The sequence below is a fragment of the Oncorhynchus mykiss genome, chromosome 30 (assembly GCF_057628025.1).
Source record: "Oncorhynchus mykiss isolate SJ-2025 chromosome 30, ASM5762802v1, whole genome shotgun sequence".
Classification (NCBI taxonomy): Eukaryota; Metazoa; Chordata; class Actinopteri; order Salmoniformes; family Salmonidae; genus Oncorhynchus; species Oncorhynchus mykiss.
The window spans coordinates 5,747,501-5,758,089 of NC_143051.1; the positions used below are offsets into that span (position 1 = coordinate 5,747,501).

Consider the following 10,589-nt stretch of genomic DNA (forward strand, 5'->3'; position numbering starts at 1 on the left):
TACAGGCGGCAGGGTAGCCTAGTGGTTAGAGTGTAGGGACGGCAGGTAGCCTAGTGGTTAGAGTGTAGGGACGGCAGGTAGCCTAGTGGTTAGAGTGTAGAGGAGGCAGTGTAGCCTAGTGGTTAGAGTGTAGAGGCGTCAGGGTAGAGTGTGGAGGTGGCAGGTAGACAAGTAGTTAGAGTGTAGAGGCGGCAGGGTAGCCTAGTGGTTAGAGTGTAGAGGCGGCAGGGTAGCCTAGTGGTTAGAGAGTAGAGGCGGCTGGGTAGCCTAGTGGTTAGAGTGTAGAGGCGGCAGGGTAGCCTAGTGGTTAGAGTGTAGAGGCGGCTGGGTAGCCTAGTGGTTAGAGCGTAGGACTAGTAACCAAACGTTGCTAGTTCAAACTCCCGTGCTGACAAGGTACAAATCTGTCGTTCTGCCCCCTGAACAAGGCAGTTAACCCACTGTTCCTAAGCCGTCATTGAAAATAAGAATTGGTTCTTAACTGACTTGCCTAGTAAAATAAAGGTAAAAAAATAAATAATAATTCAATATTATTGTGTGCCTCACGGAGTTGTGGCTGAACAACGACACAATCATCATACAGCTGGCTGGTTATACGATGTACCGGCAGGATAGAACAGCGGCGTCTTGTCAGACTATGTATTTTTGTAAATAACAGCTGGCGCACGATATCTAAGGAAGTCTATTGCTCGCCTGAGGTAGAGTATCTCATGTTAAACTGTAGACCACACTATCTACCTAGACAGTTTTCATCTGTATTTTTCCTAGCTGTTTTACATACCATCACAGACTGAGGCTGGCACTAAGACGGCATTGAATGAGCTCTATTCCGCCATAAGTAAACAAGAAAACGCTCACCCAGAGGCGGAGCTCCTAGTAGCCGGGGACTTTAATGCAGGGAAACTTAAATCCGTTTTACCAAATTACTATTAGCATGTTAAAAGTAAAACCAGAGGAGAAAAAAAACTCTGGCGCCCCTAGTGGCCGGGGACTTTAATGCAGGCAAACTTAAATCAGTTTTACCTCATTTCTATCATCATGTTAAATGTGCAACCAGAGAGAAAAGAAAACAATTCTAGACCACCTTTACTCCACACACTGAGATGCATATAAAGTTCTCCCTCACCCTCCATTTTGGCAAATCTGACAATAATTATATTCTCCTGATTCTCGCTTATAAGCAAAAATTCAAGCAGGAAGCAGCAGTGACTTGATCAATAAAAAAAAGTGGTCAGAGGAAGCAGATGCTAAGCCACAGGACTGTTTTGCACAGACTGGAATATGTTCCAGGATTCCTCATTGGCTTAATCAAGAAGTGCATCGATGACGTCGTCCCCACATTGACCGTACGTACACACCCCAACCATTAGCCATGGATTACAGGCAACATCCACACTGAGCTAAAGGCTAGAGCTGCAGCTTTCAAGGAGCGGTACTCTAACCCGGAAGCTTTTAAGAAATTCCGCTATGCCCCCTGACAAACTCTCAAGCAGGCAAAGCGTCAATACAGGACTAAGATCGAATGGTACTACACCGGCTCTGACGATCGTCAGATGTGGCAGGGCTTGCAAACCATTACAGACTACAAAAGGGAAGCACAGCCGAGAGCTGCCCAGTGACACGAGCCTATCAGACGAACTAAACAATTTTTATGCTCGCTTCAAGGCAAACACTGACACATGCATGACAGCATCAGCTGTTCCAGAAGACTGTGTGATTATGCTCTCCTCAGCCGATGTGAGTAAGACCTTTAAACAGGTCACAAGGCCACAGGGCCAGACGGATTACCAGGACGTGTACTGCGAGCATGCTCTGACCAACTGGCAAGTGTCGTCACTGACATTTTCAACCTCTCCCTGTCCGAGGGAGAGGTTGAAAAGGAGCTCCTGAAGTGTGCCTCTATCATTGCCAAGCCTATCTCTGACCTTTTTAACCTGTCTCTCCTTTCTGGGGAAGTTTCCATTGCTTGGAAGGTAGACAAGAATTGTCATTTATTTAAAGATCAAGCTGATCCTAACTGTTATAGGCCTATTTCTATTTTGCCCTGTTTATCAAAAGTGTTGGAAAAACTTGTCAATATCAACTGACTGGCTTCCTTGATGTCTATAGTATTTTCTCTGGTATGCAATCTGGTTTCCACTCAGGTTATGGATGTGTCACTGCAACCTTAAAGGTCCTCAATGATGTCACCATTGCCCTCTATTTTAAGCAATGTTGTGCTGCTATTTGTGTTGACTTGGCCAAAGCTTTTGATACGGTAGACCATTTCATTCTTGTGGGAAGGCTAAGGAGTATTGGGTGTCTCTGAAGGGTCTTTGGCATGGATTGCTAACTACCTCTCTCAAAGAGTGCAGTGTATGAAGTCAGAACATCTGCTGTCTTAGCCACTGCCTAAGGGAGTACCCCAAGGCTCGATCCTAGGCCCCACGTTCTACTAAATTTACATCAACAACATAGCTCAGGCAATAGGAAGCTCTCTCATCCATTTAAATGCAGATGATACAGTCTTATACTCAGCTGGTCGCTCCACAGATTTTGTGTAAAATGCTCTACAACAAAGCTTTATTTGTGTCCAACAAGCTTTCTCTACCCTTAACCTTGTTCTGAACACCTCCAAAACAAAAGTTATGTGGTTTGGTAAGAAGAATGGCCCTCTCCCCACAGGTGTGATTACTACCTCTGAGAGTTTAGAGTACATCGGAATATGGCGAGACGGTACACATGGTACACTATCCTTTTCTCAGCACATATCAAACCTGCAGGCTAAGGTTAAATCTAGACTTGGTTTCCTCTATCGTAATCGCTCCTCCTTCACGCCAGCTGCCAGACTAACCCTGATACAGATGACCGTCCTACACATGCTAGATTACGGAGACGTAATTTATATATCGACAGGTAGAGCGGCTAGATGTTCTTTACTATTCGGCCATCAGATTTGCCACCAATACTCCTTATACAGTGCCTTGCAAAAGTATTCATCCCCCTTGGCGTTTTTCCTATTTTTGTTGCATTACAACCTGTAATTTAAATGGATTTTTTATTGGGATTTCATGTAAAGGACATACATAAAATAGTACAAATTGGTGATGTGAAATTTTAAAAAGTAACTTGTTTAAAAAAAATCTAAAAAATAAAGAACGGAAAAGTGGTGTGTGTTTTCACCCCCTTTGCTTTATGGAAGAGTGTCCAAAAAAATCCATTGCTTAAAGAAAAACAAACACACAAACAAAATAATAAGCAAACACATTTGGAGGTCGCCAAAAGGAAGGAATGATGGATGGCGCTAAATTCTTGAGGGAAACCTGTTTAAGTCTACCAGAGATTTGAGGCTGGGACGGAGGTTCACCTTCCAGCAGGACAATAACTCTAAACAAACTGCTAAAGCAACACTCAAGTGGTTTAATGGGACACATTTAAATGTCTTGGAATGGCCTAGTCAAAGCCCAGACCTCAATCCAATTGAGAATCTGTGGTATGACTTACAGATTGCTGTACACCAGCGGAACCCATCCAACTTGAAGGAGCTGGAGCAGATTTGCCTTGAAGAATGGGCAAAAATTCCAGTGGCTAGATGTGCCAAGCTTATAGAGACATACAAGAGACTTGCAGCTGTAATTGCAGCAAAAGGTGGCTCTACAAAGTATTGACTTGGAGGGGGGAGGGGGGGTAGTTAAGAGCACTCAAGTTTTTTGTCTTGTTTCTTGTTTGTTACACAGATTGTCTCTCAGCTTTGTGGAAGTTACCTGTGGCACTGATGTTTAGGCCGAGGTTTGTATTGTTTTTTGTGTGCTCTAGGGCAACGGTGTCTAGATGGAATTTGTATGCGTTGTCCTGGCAACTGGACCTTTTTTGGACACCATTATTTTTTGTCTTACTGAGATTTACTGTCAGGGCCCAGGTCTGTCAGGGCCCCAGGTCTGTCAGGGCCCAGGTCTGTCAGGGCCCAGGTCTGTCAAGGCCCAGGTCTGACAGGGCCCAGGTCTGACAGGGCCCAGGTCTGTCACTGCCCCAGGTCTGTCAGGGCCCAGGTCTGTCAAGGCCCAGGTCTGACAGGGCCCAGGTCTGTCAGGGCCCCAGGTCTGTCAGGGCCCAGGTCTGTCAAGGCCCAGGTCTGTCAAGGCCCAGGTCTGACAGGGCCCAGGTCTGACAGGGCCCAGGTCTGTCAGGGCCCAGGTCTGTCAGGGCCCAGGTCTGTCAGGGCCCAGGTCTGACACAATCTGTGCAGAAGATCTAGGTGCTGCTGTAGGTCCTCCTTGGTTGGAGCTAGGAACACAAGCATTTCGCTACACCCGAAATAACATCTGCTAAATATGTGTGTGTGACCAATACAATTTAATTTGATTTGATGGTGTGCAAGGTGAATACGTGGTCTGCCGTACTGTACTTTGGTAAAAAAAAACAATTTGACATTTGCTCAGTACATTGTTTTTACTGAGAAAATGTATGAGTCTGTTGTTAATGATAATGCAGAGGAATTTCCCAAGGTTGCTGTTGACGCATATCCCACGGTAGTTATTGGGGTCAGATTTGTCTCCACTTTTGTGGATTGGGGTGATCAGTCCTTGGTTCCAAATATTGGGGAAAAAGACAGAGCTAAGGATGATGTTAAAAAGTTTAATTATAGCCAATTGCAATTTGTGGTCTAAATATTTTATAATTTAATTGAGGATACCATCAACACCACAGGCCTTTTTGGGTTGGAGGGTTTTTATTTTGTCCTGTAACTCATTCAATGTAATTGGAGAATCCAGTGGGTTCTGGTCATCTTTAATAGTTGATTCTAAGATTTGTATTTGATCATGTGTATGTTTTTGCTGTTTGTTCTTTGTTATAGAGCCAAAAAGATTGGAGAAGTGATTTATCTCCGTTTTGGATCGATAACTCTTCATGTTGTTGTTTGTTTAGTGTTTTCCAATTAGCCCAGAAGTGGGTAGATTCTATGGATTCTTCACTTACATTACACTGATTTCTGACGTGCTGTTCCTTCTTTTTCCGTAGTGTATTTCTGGATTGTTTTAGTGATTCACCATAGTGAAGGCGTAGACTCAGGTTTTCTGGGTCTGTATGTTTTTGGTTTGGATAAGTTTCTCACTCTCTCAATCATCTGACCTCTGCTTCTCCCTCATTTAGAAAGAGAAGACCTGTGAAAACATCCCCATGGAGCCAGTAGTGTTTGAGAAGATGAAGTTGGTGAGTTTGAATGTGTGTACAGTATTCTACAAAATATATTCTATTCTAGGTTTGATATTTATTTGTCTTCAGTTATTCATGCTGTCTTTGTTGTTGACTCTTTCAGAAGAGAGAAAACAGCCCAAAGACACAGACCCAGTCTCCATCTATCTCAGACCTCCTAGGACTTGGTATCAGTACACCTCTCTACACATACAAATAGATTTGGTCAATATCTGTAGCAACATTGGCCTGGTCCTATATCTGTTTGTGCTCTTGCCAACCCAATAATTAATGGTAAAGTCAAACACGACAAGGAGTTGACGAGAGCACAAACAGGTACTCAGTCTAAATAGTACTGACGTGTCCAAAAACTCACGCTCTTTCTCTGTCTCTCTCGATCTCTCACTCTCCCCTCACTCTCTCTCTCTCTCTCTCTCTCGATCTCTCACTCTCCCCTCGCTCTCTCTCTCTCTCTCTCTCTCTCTCTCTGTCTCTCTCGATCTCTCCCCTCGCTCTCTCTCTCTCTGTCTCTCTCAATCTCTCACTCTCCCCTCGCTCTCTCTCTCTCTCTCTGTCTCTCTCGATCTCTCACTCTCCCCTCGCTCTCTCTCTCTCTCTGTCTCTCTCGATCTCTCACTCTCCCCTCGCTCTCTCTCTCGCTCTCTCTCTGTCTCTCTCGATCTCTCACTCTCTCCTCTCAATTTAATTAAATTCAAAAAGCTTTATTGGCATGGGAAAAATATGTTAACATTGCCAAAACAAGCAAAAAGTTCAAAAATAATAAATCTCTCTCTCTGTCTCTCTGTCTCTCTGTCTGTGTGTTTCAGACGCTCCTGCTCCTCATGCTGTTGTATCTAATGGTAGATCCAGCCCTGGAGAGAGGGGGTGTCCTGCGGCGGCTAACCCAGCTACGATGCATTCTGACCTGAATCTATTCAGCCCCCTGCCTGCCTCCTCCACCACCTCCACCAAGACCACAGTGAGATTCAGAGAGAGGGACCAGTTATACACAGACAGATTGACAAACAAACAGACAGACACACTAACCTGTGTGACAATCTTTCCTCTCTCCAGCCGGTGGGTAGCTCCATGCCCAGGGGTTGTGTGGCTGCGTCGGTACCCGAGAACCTCAGCCTGTTCCTGGACTCAGCACCCAGACAGGAGGGCTCTAGGACAAAGATGTCTAAGGACTCCATCCTCTCCCTCTACGCAACCACACCCACATGGCACCAGAACCTGGCTGCACGAGGTAAGAGAAGTGGTGGTCACTGTGTTGATCATCTTTGATGTCCTTGGACTGTAAATGAACCTAGGTTATGGTATTCTATGGCTACATTAGTGGCTCAACTGTGTTTCTTCTGTCGGTATAGGTTTGTACCTCCAGCTGATTTTGAGTAGAAGTGGTCACTATTGTTTTTTCGTAACTGTCCTTTACCAACGGTCATTTTTAATCAAGTCTAATGATAGTTCACAGAACATGCTAAGGCTACCAACTTTTACCCTTAAACAGTGGCAAACATTTATTTTATCTCCAGCTGGCCTGTACATGAACCCAGCCCAGTTGGGCTACTACGGATCATACCATTCCCTGGCCACGCAGGGGGGGGCGATGGGAGGAGGCATGATCACATCACACTCCATGATGGCCCTGAGTGGTCAGCAGCAGAACGGTGTGATGGGAGGACAGCAGAATGGAATGGTACCAGCACAGCAGAATGGAATGGTACTAGCACAGCAGAATGGAATGGTACTAGCACAGCAGAATGGAATGGTACTAGCACAGCAGAATGGAATGGTACCAGCACAGCAGAATGGAATGGTACCAGCACAGCAGAATGGAATGGTACTAGCACAGCAGAATGGAATGGTACCAGCACAGCAGAATGGAATGGTACTAGCACAGCAGAATGGAATGGTACTAGCACAGCAGAATGGAATGGTACTAGCACAGCAGAATGGCTTTATGGCTCAACAGGGTGTCATGGGGCAAGCGGTCAACACATCCCCGTTCCTGGTAGGAGTGCCCCACAACATGATTGCTCAGCAGCAAAGCATCATGGGAGCTCAGCATAAAGGTATGATGGGAGCTCAGCAGAACGGCATGATGGGAGCTCAGCAGAACGGCATGATGGGAGCTCAGCAGAACGGCATGATGGGAGCTCAGCAGAACGGCATGATGGGAGCACCGCAGAACGGCATGATGGGAGCTCAGCAGAACGGCATGATGGGAGCTCAGCAGAACGGCATGATGGGAGCACCGCAGAACGGCATGATGGGAGCTCCGCAGAACGGCATGATGGGAGTTCCGCAGAACGGCATGATGGAAGTTCCGCAGAACGGCATGATGGGAGCTCAGCAGAACGATATGATGGGAGCTCAGCAGATCGGCATGATGGGAGCTCAGCAGAACGATACGATGGGAGCTCCGCAGAACGGCATGATGGAGGCTCAGCAGAACGGCATTATGGGAGCACAGCAGAACGGCATGATGGGAGCTCAGCAGAACGGCATGATGGGAGCTCAGCAGAACGGCATGATGGGAGCTCCGCAGAACGGCATGATGGGAGCTCAGCAGAGCGGCATGATGGGAATTCCGCAGAACGGCATGATGGGAGCTCCGCAGAACGGCATGATGGGAGCTCAGCAGAGCGGCATGACGGGGGCTCAGCAGAACGGCATGATGGGAGCTCAGCAGAACGGCATGATGGGGGCTCAGCAGAACGGCATGACGGGAGCTCAGCAGAACGGCATGATGGGGGCTCAGCAGAACGGTATGAAGGGGGGAGTGACGGCCGTGCCTCAGCAGGTGTACGGAGTACAGCAGTGTCAGCAGCAACAGTGGAACATCACTCAGGTGAGACACACACACACACCTGGAATGTATTGCTATGCTTGTGAGGACCGTGTGTTTGATTGTGTTTCTATGAGGAAGTATGTGTGCAACAGGATATTTACATAAACGGAACAATTTGACTAAAGTATTCAACCCTGTGTTTGTGTTTGTGTATGTGTTTGTGTTTGTGTTTGCGTTTGCGTTTGTGTTTGTGTTTGTGTTTGTGTATGTGTTTGTGTATGTGTTTGTGTTTGTGTTTGTGTTTGTGTTTGTGTATGTGTTTGCGTTTGCGTTTGTGTTTGTGTTTGTGTTTGTGTTTGCGTTTGCGTTTGCGTTTGTGTTTGTGTTTGTGTTTGTGTTTGCGTTTGCGTTTGTGTTTGTGTATGTGTTTGTGTATGTGTTTGTGTTTGTGTTTGTGTATGTGTATGCGTTTGCGTTTGCGTTTGTGTTTGTGTTTGTGTTTGCGTTTGCGTTTGTGTTTGTGTTTGTGTTTGTGTTTGCGTTTGTGTTTGTGTATGTGTTTGTGTTTGTGTTTGTGTTTGTGTTTGCGTTTGCGTTTGTGTTTGTGTTTGTGTTTGTGTTTGTGTTTGCGTTTGCGTTTGCGTTTGTGTTTGTGTTTGCGTTTGCGTATGTGTTTGTGTTTGTGTTTGCGTTTGCGTTTGTGTTTGCGCGCACGCGTTTCTCCCACCAGATGACCCAGCACATGGCGGGAGTGAACTTTTACGGAGCCAACGGCATGATGGGATACGGCGGTCAGCACATGGAAGGACCAACGGCTCAAAGCTCCACCCACATGATGACATCACACATCTGGAAGTGATGTCATTATCTGAAGAGGAAGTGAAGTTGATGTCACTAGAGCAGCAGTGGTTCTTGGGAGGTTTCGATCTGGCCTCATGTACAGGCCAACTTTTCTATTAAACTCTCCATCAGACAATTAACAGGGGAGGAGGAGGAGGAGGAGGAGGAGGAGGAGGAGGGGGAGGAGGGGGAGGAGGAGGAGGGTGGAGCAGTTTATATAGGAGCTATTTCTAGCTCTCCTCTCCTCTCCTCTCGCCTCTCGCCTCTCCTCCTCTCCTCTCCTCTCCTCTCCTCTCCTCTCCTCTCCTCTCCTCTCCTCTCCTCTCCTCTCTCCTCTCCTCCTCTTCACTCCTCTCCTCATCTCCTCTCCTCTCCTCTCCTCTCGCCTCTCCTCCTCTTCACTCCTCTCCTCTCCTCTCCTCTCCTCTCCTCTCCTCTCGCCTCTCCTCCTCTTCACTCCTCTCCTCACTCCTATCCTCCTTTTCACTCCTCTCCTCTCCTCTCCTCTCCTCTCCTCTCCTCTCCTCTCCTCTCCTCTCCTCTCCTCTCCTCTCGCCTCTCCTCCTCTTCACTCCTCTCCTCTCTCCTCTCCTCTCTTCACTCCTCTCCTCCTCTTCACTCCTCTCCTCTCCTTCTTTCAGAGCCATTTTTGCAGATTTCCATGCTTGCCTTCAGATCATTCTACGACCAATCAAAGGACAGGGCTCAGAGGTGAAGGGATCACAGAGGTCACACTGACCTGGGACCACAGCATAGAATACATCTCATATCCAGTGTGGTTGTGTGTGTGTGCGTGTAAGTGTGTGTGTGTGTGTGGTTGTGTGTGCATGCTTAACTATCTCTGTGTAATGGGTAATCTGTATCAGCCTTTATTACTGATGAAGTCATCCCAACTGAACTCATCCCAACTGAACTATTACTGATGAACTCATCCCAACTGAACTATTACTGATGAACTCATCCCAACTGAACTATTACTGATGAACTCATCCCAACTGAACTATTACTGATGAACTCATCCCAACTGAACTATTACTGATGAAGTCATCCCAACTGAACTCATCCCAACTGAACTATTACTGATGAACTCATCCCAACTGAACTATTCCTGATGAACTCATCCCAACTGAACTATTACTGATGAACTCATCCCAACTGAACTATTACTGATGAACTCATCCCAACTGAACTATTCCTGGTGAACTCATCCCAACTGAACTATTCCTGATGAACTCATCCCAACTGAACTATTACTGATGAACTCATCCCAACTGAACTATTACTGATGAACTCATCCCAACTGAACTATTACTGATCAACTCATCCAAACTGAACTATTACTGATCAACTCATCCAAACTGAACTATTCCTGGTGAACTCATCCCAACTGAACTATTCCTGGTGAACTCATCCCAACTGAACTATTCCTGATGAACTCATCCCAACTGAATTATTACTGATGAACTCATCCCAACTGAACTATTACTGATGAACTCATCCCAACTGAACTATTACTGATGAACTCATCCCAACTGAACTATTCCTGATGAACTCATCCCAACTGAACTATTACTGATGAACTCATCCCAACTGAACTATTACTGATGAACTCATCCCAACTGAACTATTACTGATGAACTCATCCCAACTTAACTATTCCTGATGAACTCATCCCAACTGAACTATTACTGATAAACTCATCCCAACTGAACTATTACTGATGAACTCATCCCAACTGAACTATTACTGATGAACTCATCCCAACTGAACTATTCCTGGTGAA

General features: G+C 46.1%; 1 protein-coding gene across 1 annotated transcript in view; it reads left to right on the forward strand.

Moving 5' to 3' along the window:
* Positions 1–8,939, forward strand: part of LOC110489352 (uncharacterized) — a 36,280-nt gene extending 27,341 nt beyond the window's left edge. Inside the window, exons 5-10 of the mRNA XM_090228541.1 lie at positions 5,131–5,190; positions 5,297–5,360; positions 6,000–6,151; positions 6,247–6,421; positions 6,708–8,026; positions 8,697–8,939. Coding sequence (XP_090084667.1) covers positions 5,131–5,190; positions 5,297–5,360; positions 6,000–6,151; positions 6,247–6,421; positions 6,708–8,026; positions 8,697–8,825 — 1,899 coding nt within the window. The 3' untranslated portion in view covers positions 8,826–8,939. The remainder of the gene's footprint in view (positions 1–5,130; positions 5,191–5,296; positions 5,361–5,999; positions 6,152–6,246; positions 6,422–6,707; positions 8,027–8,696) is intronic.
* Positions 8,940–10,589: the final 1,650 nt, after the last annotated feature.